Source organism: Crocodylus porosus, unplaced genomic scaffold (assembly GCF_001723895.1).
Source record: "Crocodylus porosus isolate Cpor-Errol unplaced genomic scaffold, CroPor_comp1, whole genome shotgun sequence".
In the NCBI taxonomy this organism is placed as follows: Eukaryota; Metazoa; Chordata; order Crocodylia; family Crocodylidae; genus Crocodylus; species Crocodylus porosus.
Window position 1 is genome coordinate 10,787,401 of NW_017728917.1, and position 26,602 is coordinate 10,814,002.

At 42.9% G+C, this 26,602-nt stretch overlaps 1 protein-coding gene across 1 annotated transcript in view; it reads left to right on the top strand.

The window, feature by feature from the left end:
• SUCLG2 (succinate-CoA ligase GDP-forming beta subunit) overlaps positions 1-11,393 on the top strand; it is a 164,595-nt gene extending 153,202 nt beyond the window's left edge. Inside the window, exon 11 of the mRNA XM_019536684.1 lies at positions 9,921-11,393. Within this exon, the coding sequence (XP_019392229.1) occupies positions 9,921-10,036 (116 nt within the window). The 3' untranslated portion in view covers positions 10,037-11,393. The remainder of the gene's footprint in view (positions 1-9,920) is intronic.
• The last annotated feature ends 15,209 nt before the right edge of the window (positions 11,394-26,602 follow it).

Genomic DNA, 26,602 nt, shown 5'->3' on the forward strand with positions numbered 1-26,602 from the left:
TATGGGCCTTTGGATATGAGAAATGCCCTCCTTCTGGATTTTGCGTGGAGACAGATGATGATGGAGGGTGTCTTCAATTAAGTCAGCAGTTGCCAGTAGCTCCTGGTACAGTTGTACTTGAGGTTCATTCCCCTGTAAACAGAACAGCCTGAGGCTGGTCAAGCAGACTTCTGCATGGGGACAGGACAAGGAGTGATGGCCTTAAATTGCAGCAAGGGCAATTTGGGGTTCAGTATTAGGAAGCACTTTCTTCCCATGAGGGCACTTAAGCACGGAGCAGGCAACCCAGAGAGGCTTTGAAATATCCATCCATGAACGCTTTTAAGAGCCAGTTAGACAGACGCTTGACTGAGATGCTTTATAGATTCATAGACATTGGGGCTGGAAGAGACCTCGGAAGATCATCGAGTCCAGCCCCTGCTCTAGGGGCACGAAGTCAGCAGGGATCATAGTCAGTCCCTGAACAGGAGGTTGGACTAGAAGTCATATCTGGAGGTCCCTTCCAGCCCTGCTGTGCTATGATTCTGCCCGGTTAGTTCTCTAAGGTGCCACTTTGCATGATTGTGACAAATATATTCCTTCCCTGGCCAGTGGCATTGTCCACCACTGAGTGGCTGAAGTTACTCCTGGTCCAGAAAAAGGCAAGGAGGGAGATGGGGAAGGGAAGCATTTCACAAATATTTCTTCAAAAATTTTCCAGCCCAAAAAATAAACTTGGGAATGTCAGCCAGCTGTAGCAGGAGGTGCTGCAGCCTCAGCACGGCAGAGCAGGTGCACCATCTCTCAGGATCTTTGTGGGGAAAGAGTCCTCCATTCAGCCTCCCCTGGCTATTCAGGCTGGGTATGGAGGTGTCCCCCAATATGTGCACCAAAAGCCAAACAGTGCATTTCTAACCAGCTGAACTTTCACCCTGCACCAAGCAACAGTGTGAAAAGGTTCAATGGTGAAAAAGCACCATCTGTTTTCATTAAAAGAAGTAGCTTCCTCTCACCCAAAATGTAAGTGCTACAATACAGGGTTTCTAGGGCTTCCCTCTTAATGAGGCATGTCAGCCTCATGGAGCTCTTTGTCTCAGCAATGTAGCTGCATTTCCACATTCTCTGCACCACTATGACTTGCAAACTAAGTGCATGTAACATAAGGGAGGCTGCAGACTGCGGCATACCATTGTATAGTTTTTTATGCTGCGCTTTCCACCAGAGTATCAATATCTTCCAGCAGTGCATACGCAACAGGAACTTCTGTAGAAACCATCTATTCTAGCAAGTAGTTGGGGGCAGGATTGCAGAGTGTCAAATCAAGCCACTTGGGCTGTCACTGCATGCTAAAACTTTGTCCGGCCACCTAAGGAAGAGCAAACTAACAAAGTAATTTAGGACTGGTGAATCAGAGAGTAAGTTGGGAGGAGATCCGTTCTAGGAAACTTCAGTGCCTGATTGTCATTCTTCATTCAAGTCTTGGTATCAGTTTGGCTCCCTGGTATGAGAGCACCATCCCTTTTCTTCACTTAGGATCTGTTGCTGCCTTGGAAGAATTTTTGTAGCATTTGAAAGCAGGTATTTCACAGATGGTCGTTGCCTTAAAATCAAAGAAACCAAAACAAAGAAAACCTGTCCCGTTTGCTGGGGATTCAGGGAATTTGTAATACACCTATTCCGTGATCCTGTGTCTTGAGATGCTCTTCACTGCCTTTTCCCTGCCCGCACTGGAGGAAACTGCAAAGGCAAAATCAGCCCTTCGGGTAAGCGTAAAGCAGCCGTGGGTACTATACTCCAGAACGAGCACAGCACTGAGTACTCCGACTTTCTCCCTCTCATCGCCATGCAGAGCGCTGTGTTGCTCCTGCATTGAAGGGACTCTCCTAAGCGCCTGTTTGCTACCAGAGCGAACCCTTTAAGAGCAGGTCAGACTCACCCCAGTTGCGTCTAGGACCTGCGTCTCGAGGAGTCCTATGCATTGCTCAGTCCACAGGCCTTTCTTGAGCTAAAAACAGATGGACAGCAGTTCCCTGCCCTCCCCTTCCTGTGCATTCTTGGTTTTTAAGATGTATGTAATGTTCGTGTGTTGACCAGTGTGTCAGGAAGGTGGAACTGCTGCTATTTCCTTAGGGGAGGGTGCCCAATATAATACCATAGTTCTACTTGGCATGATATTTCGCTCAACCACAGTCTTTAATCCCTTCTGCTTCCTAGGTTGACTACTTGAAACCCACCAAACAAAGCCCCTATGATGATTGCAACCTTCAGACATTGTGCTTAGACAGCGATTGCACGACTCTCCCCTTCCTCTACTTCCTTAATCCTTCAGCTGAGCTAGACTGACTTCGTTTTTTTAAATCCTCCTCCAGCAGTCAATTCCTCCAGCCCTTTAATCAGCTGTGTAGCTCTTCTTTGAACTTCCACTGGTTTATATGAGCCCAAAATGATTTTAAATTAATAACGAACATTATAAACGCAGTAAAGGCCACCCCAAGCATTTTAAACCATTACCGGTCCTCTTTCACGTTTCCTAAGAAGAGAGATCAGCACTGGTGGTTTTTTGTACTCTGTTTCATACGTTTTCCCAACAGAAGCTTCATGATTATTCCCATAAATCTAACAGATTTGTGGCCTGTGCTTTAAGGACCCACATGCAATGTATTACAAATGTCTTGATGAATAAAGTTTTAATCAGTCAAATCTGTCTTGATTTAGCAGGATTTTGTGGACAAATCTTTGTTCTCAGCTGTATAATAATTACAAGCTGTTTTACCAGTGGATAAAGAAAGGATTACTCTCCTCTTTGAAAATGGTAACTTTATAATTACATGTATTTACTTGCCTTATCAGAAAAGAATTCACCAGCTGAGACGCGGGATTATTTTTTGTTTAAAAGGCTCATGGGTGACTGGAGAAAACTACATATTCTGGGGTTTTATCTTTTGCAGGCATAGAGGCCTTGCTTCTGTTGGGAACTTGCAGTAGTTGTACTGGGTTTTTTCCCCCTCTTGTTTTTTCCCCTTTTAATATTACAGTCTGTTTCAGCAGTGTTCTGCATGAGCTAACTTGAAATGTTGGAGTAAAGCCAACATTTGTCTCATTTATGTGGCCAGAAAAATTGAGCGTAGGGGATTGGGGGGGGGGTTGTTTTGTTTTTTTTGTGGGGGAAAGGCAGGTTGTCTTTAAAGGATTTAACTCTCTCAAATAAAATGGACTTTTCTTCTGTGACTTTCTGGTTCAAAATCTGTAGCATACCACCTCTTTCCCTCAACCAATTAACCTCTTGCAAATGCGTCTATAAGACAAGAGCAGAAGAGGAAAACTCTGCCCTTGTAGGAGGCCCATGCTCAAATGTAGTTAGGACCACATTTTCAAAACTGCCTCTTAAACGTCCGTATCTAAAGTCACCCGTCCAAATTCCTAACTGTGCATTTAGTGGCTTTAGCATTTTTGCATGTTCAGAGTTTCAGATTTTCACGGTCAAAAAAACTTTTAACACACAATTTGGCCAGTTCACATATCTGAATGCCACCTTTGGTTCCATTTTTGAGCACAAACTATGTTCTCATTATAGAATTATACACCCCCAAAAAACCACCCCAGTCACAGAACACCCAAAATGATATGGCTAACAAGGATACACCGTATTACATACATAAATTTAGGAGAGCCCTAATACAAACTCCATTCAAATGTCCTGGTTTTGAAAATTTGGTGTACCTCCAACCACTGATTTTCATCCCAATTATGGGATGACAAGGAAGAAACAGAAAAAGCTATGGGGAAAATGAGAGTAGAAAGTAGAGAAAAGAGTACATGCAATAGAAGTTAAAAGTCATGGAGTAGGATCTCTTGTTGGCCATATTGGCAAAGTCTACCAAAGACATAAGCTACCAAACAGTGTTCAGCTGGCAATAACTTTCATCTTAATTTAGTGTTGACTGGTAATTTAGTGAAAGGTTTTGTCTTCTATTCCCAAAGACCAGAGTCTTTCAGATCTTCAGGATCATTGATTACTGGCTCATTAATTGTTTGTGAACTAACGGAAAGGAAATGCCCTGGATTCGTGTCAGCTAGCAGAGGCTCTGGCCCTTTATTATTTTAATTGCACATAGTTCATTGAGGATGAAATACTGCTGATATAATACATGGTCGGAGTGGGTGGGCCATGATTCATGAGTCTTTCAAAGACAAAATCTGATTGGTGAAGTATTTCATCATGGTGCTACAACCAAATGTCCACTACGGAAGGATGTAGTATTTTTCATACGATTTCTCTTGCTTTCATGCACACAATTGTGCAAATATTTTTTCCTTTTCAAGCCTTACTTCCATCAAAGTGCTCAAAAGGTCTGCTAAAGTTTTGAATCCTTCCTGACCCTAACCTCTCAAAATGGCAGTACATTCTGTTCTTTGAGTGTTTTTTGGCCTTATAGTTGTTAATAAAATTGCTGCGGTTTTTTTTCATTCAACCATATAACGCTCCTATATTCCACAATTGTTACTGATACAGTTTGGACAGTGTATACTGATTTCTTTTTTTTACATATTACTAAAAATGCAGCAGTAAAACATGTTTAAATAAAATAATTTTAATCAGGTTTTTTGAGCTATCATTACTTAAATAACTTGACTCATTGATGGTAATGAAGATGGCAAGACAATAGAAGAGAGAATGTGAGAAGTGACACGGCACGTGCAACAGTCCTTCCAGGTGTAGGATTTAAAGGGAGGAGATATATGCAATTAAGTGGAATTAACCTGAAAAGATGTGCTGGTCAAAATGCACCTAGCTGGTTGATGTGTAGAGTATTTGGGGGGGGGGGGGCAGTTTGAGAAGGATAAAGAGGAAGATTCATTTCTCTCCCTCCAGGAAGGCACTGTTTTACAGCAGCCCACAAGACCATGCATTTTCACAGCAGCTGTCCTGGTTACAGTGGAAGTGAAGGGCAGGTTATTTTGCTAGCCTGTGTGTGGAAGTCTGTTTACAGTTCTCTGACACCATCCAGTGGCAGGAGGTTAATGTTAAACTGCTTCAACGGAGGGTTGGGGTTTTTTTTCTTTTTGCTGTAACTCCTAGCATAAAAGCTGTCTTACAGTTTTTCGTCCTGTTTCCAACACTTTCTGATGCTTCAGGTTTCAAAATCTTCTTCCTATGTTTCTGGACTGAGGGATTTGATTCCAGTTCTGTATTTTATCCATCTGCCTAAAACACATTACCGGTGCTTAGATAACAACGCAGACTGATTTTCTATATCTCTCTAATTCCATGTCCTGAACACATGGTTGTTTTGTACTTCATACCAAAATGTGTCACTCTGCTTTTCCAATTGCAAGGCTTTTTCATTTTTCTATTTCCATCGTTTTGCACAAACCCTTCCCCTTTCCTTTTTTTGGTAGCTTATGCTTTATATTGATTATGTTAATATACCTCAGTCAAGTTGCATATGGAGCAATCAGTGTGGTGAGGCTTTGATCTAGTGTATTGCTCCTTTTCTGACCTACCAGTAAATTAATATCAGCCACTTATTGGGCACATCTACATATGCATTTAAGCACAACTAAATTTAGCATTAAGCAATTTTTGACAGGTGTCTACATGCACAGGGACTTGAGACTAAAGTTAGTGCCAAGTCCATGCAGCCCTGCCTTGTGCCTCTAGTGACTGGGCAGCGCTGGCACAAAGTTAGTGCCGCGTCGCATCTGCACGTGCATTGATGCGCTTTAACTAATCGTGCTTAAATGTGATACCGTATGAAATTCAGGCGTGATTAGTCCCATTTCACCATTTTTAAGATGCATTAAGGGTATGAACATGTAGACGCACACCTGTAATGTGCATTATATTAAGGTAATGCACATTAATGTGTTTCGTATAGATGCACCCACTGAAGAGCAAAAGTCAGTTTTAAATACTTGGTTACTGCAAGCAAGGCCCCTTTCTGTCAGGGATTTGAGGCACTGCTATGTTAACTTTCCATACAAGCTACCAGCATACTTTCAATGTGCTGCTTCCATGCATGTGGATGAAAAGCATGGACTCTTCTGCCAAGGCCTTTAAAACCAGGTACCTTACTCCTCTTACAGCCAGCTCCCTCTTCAGTCACAGAAGTAACGAGACCTGCTGCTACTGAGATACCTTTGGTCTCTCTTAATGCAACGGGAGTGAACCCTGGGTGACAATGGGTAGTCCCGTCCAGCAGGATAGAGCTGTCATCCATTGCCATGTACTGTATAGTTTTAGGCGGTTTCATTAAAAATACCAGATCGCCTTTAAAATCCTGGGCATTTTGGAAAGTTGTATGAATCCTGAGTCTGCTTACTGCGTGATTAATAATTAAGAGTATAATTAGAGTATAACTGCAAATATAATTAAATTTCAGTTTGGTAGGCCTAGGAATTATGAAGTAATTAAACATTTTGACATGGGAGATGAACGAAGAATTTGATGTGGGGGAGGGGGGTAGTGTCTACTTTTTAAAAGAAGCAGTTCAGCAGGTCTTTCACTGCTGAATAATCTACTATTATAAAAGCCTTTGTCTGTCTGGCTGTCCATAATACTTCATTCGCACTCTGATTGGTGGTCTGAAACAACCAATCAGAGTGCTCCAAGAGCATTCTGGAAAGGACCCAAAGGGGGTTGTGGGAGCGGGCCTGGCCCTGAAGGGGCGGGGGGAGGGTGTGGTCCCGGCCATGAAGTGGTGGAGGGGGTGGCTGGAGATGCCCCCCACCCTCCCCGGTCATTCTTGACGGGCAGTTTGCTAGTAATAATAATAACAATCCTGAAGTGTGAACTCCACCTACCACACAAATTACAATTTATCTTCGTATTCTGCAGCAGTGTCCTGGCATATTCCGGTGGTATGAAATAGCCTTCAAAATGACTAGCATCCTTGCACGCTCATTTAGGTTTAGTGCTGATGAAAGGGCTGAAGCCGCATAGATTAAATACTGAGATGACGTTCGTTACGTTCTAATGGCAAAGGGCGGCTAGGGTCTGGAACCTACTTCCCAGAGAAGCGGTGCTGGCTCCTACCCTGGGGGTCTTTAAGAGGAGGCTGGATGTACACCTCGTTTGACCCCAGTACGCTTTCCTGCCATGGCAGGGGGTCGGACTGGATGATCTGCTCAGGTCCCTTCCAACCCTAGAAACTATGAAACTATGAAAGTAAAGTCAAAATACCATTTGCCTTTATCAGGTGGCTTTCATGCTGTGTTCATAAGAATAGTTCATTTAAATGTGCAAAACGGAAGAGGGTCAAAGAGCCGAAGTGGCTCTTGAAAGAAAGAATTTGTTCTGCAGGGCTGTTACTAAATGAAAAATGGGTCTGGACCTGCATTGGTTTCATTCAGTTTCTCGCTGTGCTTTTCACCGTAGCTCAGGCCGGTGACTCGGAAGGGAGCTTCTTGCAACCTGAGAAAACGATAAAGTGCTTGCAGGCTGTAGGAAAGAATGGAGGGTGGACAGGAGAGTGTAGAAAAAGTAGCGTCAAAGAGACTTGTCTTAATTGGAAGGAATATGAGAAGGAGTTGGAGAGGGAGGGACCTGAGAGTCAGTCACTGAGTGAAAGGAAGAGAGGAGGCAAGGGAAATGGGGAAGGGAGTCGAGATGAGTATATCAACTAATACATAGAATGCATAAATATGTAGATCGTTATATATAGCTCATATATACTTACCTCAGAAGTGAATTATTGGAAAACTTTCAGTATTCCTCAACTTTTTAGCCAAGCAAACGATAGAGCTGGCAAAGAGTGATAAGTTACTAATTTCTGTGGCCTGAGAGTTGCTTTGATGACTGTTGGAAGAGGCCAGTAAGTGCTGTTGAACCAGCTGTTCCACAGTTCATAGTGAGAGATTTTACTGGCTGCTGGACCTGGGAAAATGAAGGTTTTTATTTGTTTTATAAAAACAAATGAGTTTTTAGCTATGAAGAAGGAAATGGAGTACTTCAAAGAGTAGGTGTGCCATATAAAATCTATCTGCCAAGAAACAATGGCTGCTAACGTTTTCAAAATAAACGCATTGTAAAAGGCAGTGCCGTTCTGAGTCTTCAGCTAAGGGTGTAAAACCAGCTGCAGCACACGGAAGGCATTCTCAAAATAGTCATCTAATTTCAACGCAAGAATTTTGATTTGCTCTGAATTGATCTAAAGAACGTTTCAAGTTTGTTTTTTACAAACATTTGAATGCTCACTTTTTAGTCACTCAGATATTTAAAAGGAGCAAATGAAGGTTTTCAAGTTAAAATCAATGTTGTCACTCTTAAGCACAGTTTGGGGAAAGGATTACTTTAGGATTTTGTACCTGGCAAAATTAACGTGGTTCTTTGCTTTTCTGCTTAGTTGATTTAATTCATGCAGCTGTTTGACAGGTGTTGGAAATGGAATTCAGGTTTGCCTCGGCTCGCAAAGGGTGCAGGAGACGCTTTTAAGGGATAGCTCCTCAGTCCCTGAAGGAGAGTGAACCCATCGCATAGCTCCCTAGCGACTAAAGCCCTGGACGTGCTCCTAAGGTTACTACAACTCGAAGACTTCGAGAGTGAAGAGGTAGCCAGTGGGACAGGGTGCGGCACTAGAGGACACCAAGAACTCAAGGAATCAAGGGCTATGTTTAAATTCTGATGAATCGATTTAACCTGTAGGCCTAGATTATGCCTGGGGTCTCTGTAGCTGTAGCATGTGAGCACCTCTGATATATAAGCCAGATCAGAGTTTGACCCATTGTCAAACCAGGCTTTCAGCTTTTTGCTTCACACTTTTCTACAGCGGACCGTTCTGACCCAATGTTGCTCTCTGTATCTTGAACAGCATGGTAAAAATGGGAACCTGAACAAAAGAATGGGCTAGCTGCTCTAGTTCACACATTTCTTAATATAGTCGTGGGGCTTCGGCTACTTCAAAGCATCTTTTAGGTTTTATTTGCCTCCTTTGCACAGCATGTTCAGTACGTGTTTGCTAGCATCCTCCGAATGGGTTATGGGGAGGAACTCGACCAACTTTTTCTTGTGTATCATAAAACGAATCACGCTTCTTACCAAGTGAAAACGGACAGTGTTTTCAGTTTGGTGTTTCTGGGAGATGCCAAATATCTTGCCTCAGACCAGGTAAGAGACTTCAGGGAACAGACTAAATTCATGCACTCGCTGTGCCAGAACATTTCAAAGGGCTCGTCCCTCTGTAGTATTAACAAACAAAGAGCTGTGGGATATGAATGACAATCAGTCATCTCTTCTAATTAATCTGCTCTCATTTAGCTATGCACTTGCTTTTTATAGGAATTAGACAGTGTGAAACACACACTTCCCTGAAATGTCTCTTTTAATTTATAGCCTTTTTTCATGACTGAGAGTGTGTGCTCTTTCAGCCAACCTTGAACGGGGGCTCCAGATGGAGTACTCTCCTTTGAGCGCAGGTACGGAAACACGTTAACGGCCGAGGGACAGGCAGTATTTGTGCTTCTCATCCGAGCCAGCTCTTTTTGAGTCAACATAGGTGAATGTTAGTGATCATTACCTGTTGTGATTAATTGTAATATCGCCATCTTGTGTACATTTCTTTTACTATTCAAGGCATTTGATGAACGTAAAGGACCCAAGGCACCAGGTGCTGACAAAGCTGGAGATGTCAAGTTTCAGTTGACATTAATAGTCACCTTGCTTTTTGATGTCAGTGGTCCTCTTTCCACTGTGGTGCCCCAGTCCTCACAATATTTCTGCAATGTAATTAGGTATTATTTGAGGGAAGCATCAGAGCCAGGATTGGATTTTTTTGGAGTTCTTGCCTTCTGCCCCCCCCCAGCACGGTCTGCTAATTAAAAACTTCCTATTAAAAGTGAAATGCTGTCTGTCTGGTACAAATCATTCAGCACACTGACAGAGGCTTAACGGAATGTGTTTGTAACATTTATTCTGTAGCTAACCCCTCCGTTTTCTGTCTTAGGCACGAATGTTCATGAAGCCCAGCGCATTTTGAAAGAGAGTGGGCTACCCATCACTTCTGCGAGCGACCTGGAGGATGCAGCAAAGAAGGCCGTAGCTTGTGTAACAAAAAAATAACTCCTTAAACACATTTGCCAGCCAAGAGCCTGTGGTTTACAGTGGTGACATTCCCATTATTGTTTCAGAGAAAATTCTTAGGCGGTGTCTTTGTTTTGTATTGCTGGATTTAATTTGACATACATGACATCCGCAGTCCAGAATGAGGTTTTCCATATTTTGAAATATTTTATTCAAACAAGTAAGTCCTTGATGAGCATTCAAATTGAGAATGATAATAAATAATTAACATTTAATTTCACAGAGTCTTTCAAAATAGTGTAGCCGACAGACTGGTGTAACAGTCCATTACTATCATGGTCGACATGACTGTTCCCAAATACAAAAAATAAAGGTTGCAGATTTTTTTTTTCAGGACAACATTTTAGTTTATTTTTAATGTCTTGAAAGGTCAGGAAACTAAACCCTAAAAGCTGAATAATGTATTTTAATGAATATCAAAGATCCTATGCGAGTTCACAATCTATATTTTTTATTGAAATATTGAAGATGATTTGTTTTATTCTTTAGAAAAATGGTGCTTGTATCGCACACCATGCCTTAAGACGATATCTGTTTTCAGATGCAAAAAATATACCTCACGTTAGAAAGAAAAGTCGAGTTATATTCACCTGTGGTAGAGAAAGGACTTTCCATTCTTACACTATACTTGTTAACAAATGAGTTTTTAGCCATGAAGAAGGAAATGGAGTACTTCAAAGTGTAGGTGTGCCATATAAAATCTATCTGCCAAGAAACAATGGCTGCTAACGTTTTCAAAATAAACGCATTGTAAAAGGCAGTGCCATTCTGAGTCTTCAGCTAAGGGTGTAAAACCAGCTGCAGCACACGGAAGGCATTCTCAAAATAGTCATCTGATGTCAACGCAAGAATTTTGATTTGCTCTGAATGGATATAAAGAACGTTTCAAGTTTGTTTTTTACAAACATTTGAATGCTCACTTTTTAGTAACTCAGATATTTAAAAGGAGCAAATGGTAGTTCTCAGTGCTTGACTATCCACCAGAATCTGTTTTGATTGTATATTCATTTGTAACATTCATGTTCAAGCTGTTGTTTTTTTATGCAAGTCATTCATTCAGGGAACAGAAAATAATACCGATGACTTGCATAACTAACCAACACAATACAAATCTTAGACCAGGAATTGTTTGCTGAAATTCATGAATGATTTTGAATAATGAACAAATGAGAACATGTCGTGATCTGTTCCCAAATAATTTGTCTGGGTCAAATTAGCCTAATAAATTATTCATTGTGAATTATGTGCTCAAATCTAGTCAATACTGTATTTTATTTGGGGGAAAATGTAATTTAATTTCTTGTTGACATTTCCATTAAAACAGTTACAAGTGAAATATTTGTACTAATCTCTCATACGCTCACATGCATGTGTATATGCAGACACGTGCATATGTAGAGACATACACACTTTGTGGTTAGATTGGCATCAGAAGTTGCTGCAACCTCTCCTTTTTCTCAACCTGTTATCCATGAGAAAAGCACATGGCCATTAGAGGGATACCAATATGAAATATTGTCCATGTAAGAAAATTACTCGCTGATTGAAAGAGAATGAAAAACAGTCCATTTTAATGAGGGTGTGATGGACTGCTGTACAGTGAGATTCATCAGAAAAGCAAATGCTAACTTTAGACAATAAAAACACCTCACCATGCCACTGTAGTCTAGGTATGGGAGAATAGAAACATTTCTGTGAAGGAACCAATAACATGATATGGTAAAGATTTTTTTAAGATCACTCTGTATCTAATTCACGGTATCAGAGTCAGTAATTATATGTGTATATACAGGTTAATCAGCTGATTAACTATGTCTGCCCACCCCCAACTACATGATTGAAAACTTGCCAAAAACAGTCCAGTTCATGGCATAATTCAGACCTCCCCCTTGTGCAGTTTTAAGCGAGATCCAAAAAAAAGGTATTAAGGTACCATTCTGAGGACCTACATCCTCAGAGAGTTCAGTGGGAATTAGAAGCTTTAAAGCCCTTTTTTAATCTGGGCCTTTGGGATTTGACCCTGGGGGAAAAAACTCCCACTGAAATACATAGATTCAAGATGAGCAAAACATGTTTTTGACAAATTTACCAAAAAAAAATAAATCTCAGTTTAATTGCCAAGGGGTCATGGCCTAACAAAATTTCGTGTATGCTTTAGGCTCCAGTTTATAGTTCCCAGATCAAGAGGAATTTTTACTGCCCCAAAACACCCGAGGATCACTGAGTGGCCAGGCTGCCACTAGAGTATATTTAGAGGCCTAGTTAAGTGTGATCTGTGCACTCCATTGGAAGCTGAGCAGTTGTTTTGTTCCATAAAAGTCGCTACAAGTGCCACTTCAACAGCTTCTTATTGCAAATGTTCCCCAAATCAGGTCTCAAGCATTGTGCAGTGCTCAGCCAGTCTGGAAAAAGCCAGCTAAGAGCATGTACAAGCCAATGTGTATGTAAAGCAAGCCATGGTAAGTCACGCTCAATCTTTTCTTTGAAGGGTTTATTAATCCAGAGGTTGACATTTCAAACTGAAGGCCTGTAGGTCTCATCCTGATTGCAACTGACCTTGTGGTCAGTCTTTTGACTAGATGTCTTTGGAGTTCTTCCAGCAAAAGAGCTGTGAGGTGGCAGCTGATGTTCTTAACTCACATTTGCGTGCCTTTTTAAGCATGAGAATACCTTCTATTATGCAAAATTCTTAACCTTACAACAACATGTTGCTGCAAGTCGAGAGTCAGGCAGTGATCCCAGCCAAGTCATCCTCATCTCAGAGGTGGTACAGTATCTGTCCTTCCAATGAGCACCACTACTGATTTTGTTCATCTCCTGTTGCAGCAATTAGGCTGTCGCATTTAGAGGATTCTCTGGCTTGCGTTCCTTTTTAAAATGCATGCCATCATTTGTCCACCATAGATGTAGCAACTTGCACAGAACCAGGAGGGAAGAGTTGGGGTGAGGTGCCAGAAATTAGTCCATTTGCCCAGAGCTAAAATGTTAGCTGTGGTTGCTGTATCTCAGTAAATTTCCCCTCTTCTCAATCACCGATTCTACAGCCTCATGGTAGTATTGGGTTGAAATTTCAGTCTCATGAAATTTCTACCAAAGCCTAGAAATAGGTTGGAATGAATGTGTTGGCTTTCAGTGCCCAAAACTTCATGAGCAGAGCATATTGTGACTCCAGTTTCTGGAGCTAGAGACAGAAATGACATGTAAATCAGTAAAAGTTATCAGAAACCAGCTCAAATCTATAACACAACAGAAGTTCAGTGCACATAAACTGGTTTCAGCCATTTTGAAAGCAGTTTAAGATAAACTTGGATGGATGTAGTATCAGACTGAACTGATTTAGGTTAAATCGGTTTATTGAACTTTTGTCTCAGATCCCCTCCAGATTCAAGTCAATTCAGCCCCCCAGCATCCCAGGATGCTTTGCATCTCCCCCAGAACCCTCTCCCTTGCAGGGTAGGCGGGCTAACTTTGGCCCAAGCTGTCTGCTCCAGCCCAGCAGGGTTGTGTGCTTTAGCGCCCCCCAGCTTCTGGCCTGGGCCACTGCTGGCATGTAGCTGCATTGCTGGAATCAACAGTGAATGTATGTTCACTTGCTTATCGGTTCAATCTAGCAACTTAGACTAACCTGCGAAGACTGAATTGATTCAGCCTCGGGCTTTTTGACTGTACTTAGCCTAGGAAATGGACTATCTGAAGGACAAAGAGACAAGAACTGAGGCAGAATGGAAGAAGTTTGCTGAAGCTGCATTTCTTAAGGTATGTTGCACCCTCTCCTATCTCTGCCACACATACACGATGGTCCCTTCTGCAGCAGAGTTCAAAAGATTAAGCACCAGATGGGAATTTTGAGTCCCAAAGGTACCTTTGGTACCAACAAATCCTTAGGAAGACAAAGTCCACCGTGAAGGTAGCCAAGAGGTTGATCATAGAATCATAGGACTGGAAGGGACCCTGAAGGATCATCGGGTCCAGCCCCCTGCATGAGCAGGAAAGACATCTGGGGTCAAATGACCCCAGCCAGGTGACCGTCCAGTCTTCTCTTGAAGACCTCTAGGGCAGATGACTGCACCACCTCTGAGGGGAGCTTGTTCCATAGTCTGGACATCCTAGTTATAAAGTTTTAGAAGTTTTTCCTAATGTTCAGCCTAAAACTATCTTCCAGGAGTTTGTGGCCATTGTTTCTGGTTTTCCCCCAGGGCACCCTGGTGCACAGTTGATGGCATGGTATAAAACAGGAAGAGCTCCCTGTGAGTCCAGTCCAGCTAGAAAGTGGGCAGAGCAGGGTACATAGAGTGGAAATGCTTGGCTCTTACTGGAGATAGTCATTATGTATCTATACATCTTTTTTTCGAAGGGTGGTGTTGCTGGAGAGACGAACTATTCTTGAGAGAAGCAGCTTTTAATTTAGTTACTAAAGAATGATCTGCAGCTGTCAGGAAATGAAAATCAGATTATGCAAACTCAAGACATCCCAACAACATGAACAATGTTATTGCGCTGCATAAAAGGCAGAGCGGAGAATTAGGAGTATCTATCAACTTTAACATGTTTAATTTAAAAGGGAACAGGTTGCACCAACAATTTTTTCCCTGCTTAATGAGGCCCATTCATAAGTAAAATAACAGGATTTGCCTGTCACCCAGAGGAAATCAGTGTATGTATATTCATACTTCGGTGCAAAACTTGCGTTGATCACATTTATTTAAAACTTTTTCCAGCCCAGCTGTAGTCAGTTTGATGTCAGGTTCCTTTCATCAGGAAGCAGATGCACCATTGGCAGAATCCTGAAACTTTCACAGCCTCATGAAGCTCAATATTAAGTTTAAAAAAAGGGGGGGAAAAATGCTAGACCTTCACCTGGGTTTTCTCCTGTTACGTTATTCATCAAACAGAGACAGCTGCTTAGACACGAGAGAAACTGATTCTCTCAAGACCTTATATTCACCTCCACTCCAGACCTGGACCAAGTCGTGATTTACCTATTGACATTTCTACGTCCTGCCCATTCCTGTGGCTTCTGAGCATTTGAAAATGCATGTTGTCCTGCTCTCAACCATTGTACGTGGCCTGTGGGGAAAAAGAGAGCAGGAGGCTTCTCAACACAACATTGGTCAAGTCTACGGTCCAAAGTCAGCAGCCATCAAGCATTGGTGTAGGCTGCTTTGAAGGAACGTTTGAGGGCTTTTCCTACAACCCAGCTAGGGCAGAGGGTTCGCAAGGGTGCCAGTATGCTTTTGTCAGGAGCCAAGCCACTCAAAGAAGCGGATGAAGCAGTTTGGATGGAATGAGTGGATTGTGAGGAACAAGGGAGGAAGGTCACTTCTTCCTATCTTCCTGGGATTGGCAGCAGGGCAAGGAGAGCCCACCCCCGTATGCAATGGAGTTGCAAGTGGAGATGTACTGGAATGTCCTGCTTGGTTTTCCCCTTCCTCTGGGTATTTCCATGGAGAGGTGCAACTTGGCTGGTAACATGAAAGCTGGATCATCTCTTGCAGAGGTAGGCCTCTCCCCTGAACAGGACAGAGCCTCCCGGCCACCTGCAGATACCCCTGTGCCTTCATGCTAGCACATGCTAAGCAAATGCTTCCTTCTCAGCACAACATGGTTCCCAGATTTCCCTGCCAGGATCTGTTGAAGGTGGAGTTTTGTGATTGCCTAAGGGGGCGTCACCCAAACCCATGCAAGTCCACGAGGTGTTTCTCAGGGAGTTCCCATGAAGCTAGAAAGTTATTCACCATCCCCATTCCCCATCTCTGCCAACCCTTGGGAGCTAGGCCCTGGCAGGAGGGAGGATCATCTCCACTGTCAAGAGGAAAAAGAAATAGTACAGTAAAGTCAACCTCCCTCTCCTATGTCCCCCACGATGGGACACAATTGATCCGGGCCCCCTCTCCCCCTTGTCGGAGCAGAGGGTTGTGGTGGCACATTTTGGCACCAGGCTCTGAATGATATGAAATGATACGATTTTGAAACCCAGTGAGGCAGGACATCAGGGAGCAAATGACAGAAGTAGGCTATTCTGTGAATTAAATGCTGTTGGGAAATGCAGAACGATGAGACTTGGAGCCTAGATTCTTGACCAGAACGAATCTCCCGGATGAGTCCGTGTGCATGCGCGCGAATGCGTGCACAAACACACAGCAGGCCAGCCTCTGAAAGGTGACAGTGACAAAGTATCTGTGAGTGAATCTGGGAAAGCAAGGCTCAGAGGGATCAAGTGTAAGAGGTTTTGCATCACACTAGAGATAGAGATGGGAAAATGAGAAATTTGAGCTTTCTATTATAATCTACATAAGGAATTACAGGGCAGCAAAAGGCCACTCAGCCAAACAAAGCTGTTCCCTTTAAGTTTATTTCAGATGTCTAATGGCTTTGTCACTGTGTCCTTCAAGACTCTTCCTCTGTAATTGCATGTGGCAGCCTCTTTAGTATTGGATGCTGAGCCCACTCGTCTCACCCCAAAGCCCAGGGGATGCGAGAGGGCACTTCAGCAAATATTTCCTTGTAAAGCTGCTCCGTTCCAGGCCCTTGGAGCAGCACAAAAACTGCCCTTGGGCTTGGGACCAGCACTCTCCATCAAGTCCTGTTGGTAACCAGTCCGAGTCGATTCAGGAGAAGGTCCGAAGATCCCATCGTGACATAGAGCATTTATGGAGCTTTGTATTACAGTAGTTTTGTATTTGCACAATGGGACAGAAAGTGCCCTGATCACAACTGGAGCTGGATGCCACGCAGCTATATGGTTAAAAAGTCTAAGCCACAAAGAAATTAACATTTAAATACAGGACAATTATGGAGAAAAGTCTTCCAGACCCAAGGTAGTTAGTGCCTGCTTTATGTCTTGAAGTGCAAAGGCTTAAGTCTTACCGTATTTTATCCAAACTAGCGATACAGTGGATGTTCTTATTAGCCACACAAGTGTCTGATCCATTGAAAAATAAAGCCTTCCAAGCTTCAGAAAAGGGGTTGGTCTTTCTAGAGCTACAGAGGCAGCTGGGGAGAAAAGGTAGGTCTGTTGATTTTCTAGTAATGAGAAGGTTTTCTCCTTTCTAAACAAGCAGAAAAGTCAAACCCATCAGAGTCAAGGTTTGCTCTTACTGCAGGGTCTTCCGCCTAGCGCAGACTGGATCTGAGGCAAAGATTAAACACATCTGTATAACTTTCTGAGACCTGGAAATGGCGACACGTGCTAAACCATATTCCACGTTCTGTACAATATATCCTTAAAAGCTATATGACAATAAGGGCTTGTTTCCCATGCTGTGCCTTAAAATATCTCCCTGCTTTCCAGCCATCTTCATGGCTTCGAGAGGTTAGATCTGCCTCTGCCCAAAGAAATGAGACCTCTCTTGTCTTGCATGTTCCCTGCCTTGCTGTGTGTTTCCACTTCCCATGGCCACTTGCTTCTAGTAATAGCCCTTTTCCTTCCCCAGCTCTGTTCTGCGGGTTGTCGGTGACACAGTTCACAAACTAACTGGCACTCGGTGTCCCGCCTTAGACTTTCTGCATGCTTACCCAGAGCGACACCGTCTTGACAGGATCGGGAGCATCGTTTGAAGCATATTAAGAGCCGCATGGTGTTAAATCGCCTGCCGTTGCAATATCCTTGGCTGTGGGGGACCCTGTCTAGTAAAAACAGGCAACAGGAGGAGGGAGCAGGAGGGATCCACGCTGTATCTCAACACAAAAATAGCAGCGATATTATTGACTTCCAAAGGCCTGTTTTCTCTCTCCCTTCCACCGACCAGTGCCGAGCGAAAGGTAGGATGTGCAGCAACAGCAAACGGAGCTGGGCTCCATCCTGGAAAGCCACTTTGCCTTGAATACAGATGGCTTCAAATTTTGGGAGAGGAGAAAGAAGAGACAAAATACTGATTCCTCTGTTAGCTTCAGAAATAAGGCTGAAGAACTCCGCTGTTCTCTAGGCACCTGTGAAGCACTCGGCTCTTGTGGACCAGAGAAGCCACCAGGAACAAAGGGAAGCTGGGAGGTACCGGGCCCTTTGGAAAGTTTGATCTAGCAGGCTGGTATGTTAATTCCTTCGAAGGGAGTGAGAGGTCCCTCTTCTCTACAGCTGAGAGGAGGGCATGCTTTTCAGACCTCCGCCACGCTCCCTTGTGGAGTTGTAGTAATCCAACCCTGCCGAGGTCTCCAAGATACCCAAGGAGCCACTCCGCCTCCCATCAATGAAAACTGCCGGTGTCTCTCCAAAGAAGCCAAGCTTGTTGCAAAGCTAAGATAATTCTCCTACTCCTTAGAAAAAGGTTCTCTCCTAACCTGGCTGCCCACTGATTTCTCTCCTCTCTACATCCAGCCGGAGTCCGTGTGTGTGAACTCTCTGCTAAACTGTAAACCCATTAGTACCAGCAGCTTCCCCTACCAGGACCCCAAATGCTTTCCCATTACTTACGAACACTCTTCCTGGTGCCCTCTTAATTTGTAATCTGAATACACATCTGCAAAGCACAATGCAAATGATGCAATAAATTGGTTTACGTTTAATTTTCCATCACTATCGTGTATAGCCCAGTCGGGATGTTTGACATTGCACACCTCCAAAGCTTGTCCACCGAACATCTGGCAATCAGTTCTTAAATCTGCTTCAGAGAGTATTTACGGCAGGAAGGGAATCATCCCAGACATAACAAATGCTACCTGCAGCAGACTGAAGCTTTTCTTTATTACCTCAATGCGTACAAGACTGGCACTTTCAGGCCTCTGTCCAGAATTCATAATGCTCCTTCATCAAACAGAAAACACGGAGAACAGCAGCATGCTGAAATCCAGGCCGTTCAATTCTGCATGTGGATGGTTTATCCTGAGGCCTTCAGTCTTATTCATGTCCTTAACATTATCCATCAATTGACTGTTCTTCTCTCCTCTGGATTATACCCTTCATGGAAATCACTGTTTGCAAAACTAGCGCTAGTTCAGGTGCTGTGTCTACTGAAGTCAGTCTGTTCTGGCGTGACAATGGGGACAGTTTTTTTACCCATGCAGTTCCCAGATCTACTCTTCCAAGGTTGCCCTTTGAAAATGGTTTGCTTTCTTTGCCAGGACTACGACTCCCACACACAATCCGTTTTAATTTGTCATGGGTAAATGCGAGCTCTTCAAGTGGTTCGTTAGAACGTCGTGCGAGCCGCTAGCCCAGTCTTTCCCAGATCCCGTGTAGATCTGAAAGCAAGACAGCAGGAGAAGGGAAATCCTTGTTTGCAGCTGCATGGTGGTACTTTCATGTGCAGTCCCCTTTGTTCAGCTATCTGTTGCTTGTGCAACAGAACCGCCCTCATGCTGTGCGTGAGCCTCTTGTAAAACGGGCCTGCAGAGCGGGTAGTTCAGAACGAGTACGAGTGTCGCCTTCGCAGCCTTCGGTACCAGCTGTGCGGCACCACTGAAGCTTTTTCCCCCCTAGTCTTGAGCTTGATACAAAGAGCAGGTGGCTCACAATTAAACTGAATCTCAGCAACTCATCAGCAGTAGCTACTTCCAGTAGTTTGCAGTGAAACCATAAGGTCTCTTCCAGCCCTCTGACTCCATGAAAACTCCCATTCCTGATCATGGCAGAGGCTTAGGATTGTTGCACTGACGGGAAGAAATCCCAGTCTCTTTGTGCTGCTTCATCACAAGGTTTCTGAGACTTTACATGGCTTCTGTCTTTCAATAAAATTGGCAATAAGCTTGTTGTTTCTTTTTTAAACTTAATGGGTTTCACTCTCAGCTACTCCTTCCAACCCATTATTTCATGCTGCAAATTAACTAGAATTATTAATATTCTGCTGGCCAGCAATAGGCCTAACCTTTCCAAGCTGACTTCCAATGCCTAATATAATGCATTTTTCACTGGATGGACAACGAACACTTCTTGAAAGCTGTCTTTTTAATGCGTCGCATTTATGATCATAGTTCACGTCAACTTCATAACTCTACTGAAGTGGATCAGACTTGCTCCTTTCTACACCTGCTGATGACTCGGTGCACTATACTGTTGAAGGTACTGTTAATGACATCAAGACCATTTTCTAAAGACAGGTACATTTAACAGCAACTTCAGCCACCATTCACTAGCCCTGACAAAACCACTAACACAGGTTAATCTGGAGAATTTTCAAACCGGCACATGAAAGAGCTTCCAGGCTAGGCTTAACTATGCATATTCTCAGAGTAGATATTTAACTTAGCCTCAACAGGTCTTTATTTTTGCTTCAGAAAGAGTAGTTGGCATGAAAACTAAGACCGGTGTTGAAAAAGCTGGTCTTCAAAATCTCAGCTGATTAGGCGGTGTTGAACATACTGTCTTCTTTCCTGCACAGTGCTCTGGGAATCTGCTGATCTTACTATTTCTAGAACTGAAGAAATATCTAAAACCAGGGGAAATTCTAGCCTGGTGCAAGGTGTATCTCTTTAATTTTGAGAAAAGTCCGTTCCTGTATAATGCACCGTATCAGTGGTTTGCCTAGACATCCCCTTGTCTGGTACTGAATTACCCAAATCTAAATCAAACAGTTATTAAGTCTGACCAGCAACATTTCTGTTCGTAATGCCCTAAGGGCTACATTTCCAAGGAGAAGCCTTTATACAGATTCATTGCTAGTCTGACCGCACCTGTGGAATTTACTTTGTGAAATGAATTATTTCCCATCCTTTCCTATCTTTTGCTATTGAGGGCTGGCTGAAAATTTTATATTGTTTCTGATAAGAATCTAGGTTTTGGGTTAAATGAAAACTTTCCCAGAAAATACGTGTTTTTCAAAAAAAAAATTGAAATTGTAAAACTCAAACCTCATTTTTTTTTTTTGGTAAAAAATGTTAAGTATGCTGATGTTCAAATTGAGAAAATCAAGGCATTTTTGTCAACCACAAAGTTTTCTGAGGCTGTTTATTAAATAAGCAATCAACATTTGCTAATGAATATTTCACTGAAAAAGGTTTGGAATTTTCTTCCTGCCAACGCTCACTGGTTCTGCTGTTTATCTGTAAACCAGACACACACAACCAAACACCTACTAGGGCTATGCGAAGTGGGCCCTATTCGATTCAGATCCGGCCCAAATTGGGGACAGTGATTTGATTCGGATCACAATCCCTGATTCAATTTGGGCTAATCCAAATCTGAAGATTCGATGCTGATTCAGAGAATCAGCAATTTGGTCATAGACTCAGTTTTAAATGTTTTTTCTACATACGTCGAGGGTACCAGGCGTAGCTCATGAATGCTGTGATGCTGGGGTGCATGGAGCATCCCAGAGGCACACGGGGGGTGGGGGGGGAACATGCTCGGTGGTGAACCCAGAAGTGGACTGTAAGTACTTCCAATCCACTTCCAGGTCTGCCTGGGAGTGCACTGGGCCCCCCCCCCCATGCCCCCTGGGCTCAGTGATCGGCCATGGGGAGTCCCCAGGTGCCCCCCCCAGACCCAGGAGTCAACAGCTGCAGACCTGGGGGGTATGGGGGGGCCCCCCTGCGCTCTCCCTGGTGGACCCAGAAGTGGACTGGAAGTGCTTCCGGTCCACTTATGGCCTGCTGCCAAACGCACCATGCTTCTGTGGGACACTGAATGTGCCCCACCATTGCAGTGTTCATGAGCTGTCTACTACATAGAGGTATGTAGAAAAAACATTTAAATCTCTGTCTATGTCTGAATCGCCGAACCCGAATCTCTCTGAATTGATTTGGATGGTTCCGATTTAATTCAGAGATATTAAAGGGTCCTCTGATTCGATTTGGATTTGGAGATTCGACCACCGAATTGAGCCGAACCGCAGCTGAATCGAACCAGGGACCAAAGCTTCACACAGCCCTAATACCTACCTGTTCAATTAAAACTGTGTGCATTAGATATGCATTATTCTCCCTGTCCTAAATGTGTATGTGTTGACATATAAATACACTTGCATACATAAAATAATGGTAAGTATGCTTTACTGAGCACTCTTGCTATTTTTACTGTAACAATGCAGAACCAGACTCCTACTTACGTGCTAGTGAAGGCTAAAAGCTGGACTGAGCTGTTACTCTAAGTGCTGGGAAGAGAAGTGACAAACAACTCAACCACGGTAGGAGGATCTCCAGGTTTTGGTTCCTCTCCACCCACGAGAGAGGCTGTTTTCAGCCATAGTGGCTGGCAGTCTTCTCAGTCGTCCCTTGATGAAAAGTCAGTGCTGTTGAAACTTGGCTGGATGCCTGCGATTATAAACTAATTGAAAAGCTTTAAAAAATGCATCACTTTAATATTACTTCTTCTCTGTTTAATCTTTCCTGCCCCCTAATTAATTCCCTTTAGCATTTTTTTCTTCAGTCTGGTTTTCGTACTACCTACTCTGTATTAGATGATGATAGTGAAACCAAGTGTCTTATCAAAATCTGCCACACCTGGCAGTATTTAGTGACCCCTCAAATGGGCCATATGCATTGTTACCTATGCTGCTATCCTTACAAGGTGGGCGTTGCCAGCTTTCCCAGTGGTTTGAGCATTTACCCCCCTCAACAAGGATTATACCCAAGAAGGAGGTTATGATGAGTGACTGTGGATGTTGGCTCGCAGCCAGCAGTGTTTGTGGTTGAACAGGGCAGTAAGCCTGAGGAATTGGATATAGGTTGTGCCAGTCTGTCCATCTGTGGTGTTCTCATATCTCCTGTTCCCTTTACAAAAAATCCAGCACTATTGATTTCTTAAGAATTTCTCAGAAAACAGGAAGAAAACAGGCTCCTCGTCTCTTGGCCGGCACCTGGCCATTTCTGGCTCCACTACAAAGGTATTATTATTCAGATTACGGTAGCAATTAGGAAAGTCAAGTCAATGATCAGAGCCCGGTTTGTGCCCAGCATTGTCCAGACAAGTAGCAGAAACACATGCCAGTTCCTGGAGAGTTTACAGTCCAGGTGATTCCCCTCTGAGCAGATAAATCGACTGGGCACTCGCAGCCCACCCTCACTCAATCCTACTTCTCTTCCCTCATCTTATTCTATCCTCCTACTTCTCGCTTTCTCTTCTGCCTGGTTTCCAAGCCTCTGACACCACTGTCAGTCAAGAATGACTGCTCTTGAGCCAATGGAAATACATTGGTTTAATACCAGGGTGTAAGAGGGCACTCAAGGCCCACAGTTTCTTTGCACCTACTGCCAACTTCCTTATGTACTGAAGGATGGGCACAGTTAACTCGTCTCTTCCAAGTCCAACCTCAAGGCCTAGCTTTTGTAATTGTCTGTCTCCTGACTCACACTTCTACTTCTTCCTTGCCCATTCGCCCGCTTCCTCTTCATTTATTTATTTGTTTTATTTTCCAGGAGCAATTACAGATCCCAATGGAGGCGAGAAAGGCCTTGTTCTATCAGGTGGTCTCAAGAGGGATGTCTGCCTGAGGAACACCGATCTAAGCAAACCAGACAGACAAAGCAATAGAGAGGAAAGAGTCCTAGAGATGCAATGACTTGCCCAAAGTCATGCCAGCAGGTCAGTAGCAGAACTGGGAATAAAGCTTGTGTTTCCCATGCACCAGAAAAGAGCCCTTGGTCATTGGGCTGTGCCAAGTTGCCACCCTGCAATGGACAGTTTCTCCCTGGATTATGTGTTATAACCTGATCATTTACATGTCACGTTTCCTTTTGTGTCCTGCAACCTATGGGAAGTGTTGCAAAGACAGGTGAGTAGACCACTAAATTACCCAATCCTGTGCTCTGCCTTAGCCCTAAACATTCACAGCTGGGCAATGTTTTCATGTTGGAGTCATGGGTGCTTTGGGAGCTTTGTCCAGGTAGGGACTTCAGGATGGCCCCTTACTAAATAGAAATCATTATTTCCCCTCGTCCCTAAAACTGAGCTACCTGCTAACACCATAGGATGCATCAGATCAATTTCTTCTAATATCTTCAATATTTGGCTGGGATGATGCAGTTGGGGCTGGTCCTGCTTGGAGCAGGGGTTGGACTGGATGTGACCTCCTGAGGTCCCTTCCAGCCTTCATTGTCTATCAGTCTAATTGTTCAGGGTGCCTCAATTCCTGCTAACCAAAGCCTGCCCGCCAGGGTTCTGCAGATCGGGTTATTTTCATGATCTTGTGATTTCCATAATTTGTTTTTTTACTTGTCCCACTTGCCCCGTTTGGTAGGAAAGCGAAGACTGGCCATTTGTTTAGTTTGCCCCTGTGAAAACTGAGCAAGAGATTTAGGAAAACAACATCTAAAGACCTCTGTCTGTCAAATGTCAGTAGTCCAGAGTAAAAGGCTTAATGCTGTAGTTATAGGACCCAGCAATTAAAACAGTTGATGCAAGTACTTTTATTGGAGCATATATTACCATTTGGTCCAATTATTCTGCCATTAAACATTAAGAATAATTGAGCCAAATGGTGCCCAATAGAAAGAATACATCTGCTAAGATGAATTCCTGCCAAAAGCAATGGGAATTTTTAGTACAAGCATTTTCTCAACCAAGATAACAGTATTTCTCTCTCCACCTGATAGAGCAGGGCTTTTGAACCTCGTTTATGATGCACAAATTGGATAATTTGTTACCAGTTCAAACAGTCTGTCATAAAGAGGCAGTGTAAATACTTCTCCGTTAGGAAAATATTGATAGCTTCATCAATTATTGACTATGTAGAATGTATATAGGTATAATTAATAGTACAAACAATCAAAGAAAGCATATGGAGAAACTTCTTATTTGCAAGCAAAAATAGCACGGAGAGGGCAGGCTGTATGTTCAGAAACTTGAGAATCAAACCCATTTTTATTTCACAGTATTATTGTTTATCTTGAGACAAAAAAGTGAAAACCTGGCATCAAATTATAGGAAGGAGCACAACATAACCAAGTGTCTAAAATAAAAAGGTGGGTATACTTCACCAAATGTGTGCAAAATGAACCTGATCTCTGGGTATTTTTTATTTATTTAAAAACAGATGAATATAGCACAAACAGCAAATATATTGTTTATTATGCTAGTGGAGGGTCTCTGAAACATGCTCATAGCAGCTAACGTATAGAAAAGATCCTTAGACTACCTCTGACCCGAGTACATTTTAAAGGCTGTTTCAGGAGGCGTAACCTTTCGATGAACATAAACATTTTGAAGAAACGGTGCCCCGTTGGCATCACCTTCCAAACTCCTAGCAAAAGCAGCTTGTCAATATTTCTAAATATAACGATGACTTGTTAAAAGCACGACAGTCTCTTACATATTCAGTAGCTGCTAATGATAAATGGAAATGAGTGACTGCTTTTTTTTTTCCTTTGGTCCTGAGTGAAATTGAAAAGCGAAGATTCCTTTTGTAGCCTTTGGGTAAAAATGTGAAGTGTTAATAACTTGTGCTTTGCTGTAATGCATGCAGGGAAAATAACAGGACTTGGGGACCTGTAGTCTGTAGGCCTGGCACAAGTTAAAGCCGTAAGCCTAAACAGACCCTTGACAGAGGTAGAAAAGAGGCAAGCGCCCTTAAGTTCCTAGACCACCAGAGTAAGAAATAGGCAATTTCGAAGCTCACTAAGTCAGTTGACTTGTGTCAAGCTAGAGACCACAGAGGCAAGTTCTGCGTATTTTCGGTAGCCTTCGGGGCGTCAAGGAATGAAGTGTTGCAAAAATAACCCACAAGTAATTGCTGCAAATGTTAATGAGGGTGAAGTAACATAATTAACTTATGAAAAGTAGAAATAAATGGGGTACAGGATTGAGCGAGTAACTTGAATGGTAGGGGCTTTGTAGTGCTTTCCTGTCCTTTGCTGTTTGATTTGGATTGTCGGTAAAGCTATGTTATATCAGTCCACCTCGTCTGCGTGGCCCAGGGGCACTCAATCCAACCGTAATGTCTACTGTAGCTGCCGAGAGGCGAACCCTGTCCCGTAACCATATGTTAAATAACTCTGATGAATATTGATAGTCCAAATTACAAATTAGGTTACATTTTTCATCCATTTTTCTTGGGCAGGCTTCCTGCCATCTCTCATACCTCTGGGTAATGCTGCTCAGACTTGGAAGCTAGATTAAAAATATACACATTTGCTTAAACACATAAAAAATAAATCTGCGAGACAGCTGCTGGTTGCAGACCGTTAAGAGCCTTCTTGTACACTGCTCAGAGACAGTCAATTTTTTTAGTTCAAATTTATAAATGAAATGTTCCTGACACTGAAATTGTTTCTAACTCTAATGCTGAGTGAAAAAATGAGAGGTTGATAGCTATTTATTTAGTCATTAATTTATAGAACATCAAAGCCGAGAGGTCTTTGCTTCATTTATAAATTTGAACTAAAAAATGAAGAAGATAATAAAGCTCTCAGAATGATGAAGCTTTCAAACATCCCATAAAGAACAGACCAATGCACCCAGAGAAACTAAAAAGGGAAAGATATGTATCCTTCCCTAGAGCTGATTGGAAAATTAATTAAGAAATGTCAAAGAAAATCTATGTTGGAAATATTGTGGACCAAAATACCTGGTTTTCACCTGGGAAGTTTTGAACTTAGACAAAAGAAACAGTTTCATTCCAAATTGATTGTTTTGGATTAAATTGTTGTTTCTGCCTTCTTTAAGAAAAATAATGAAAC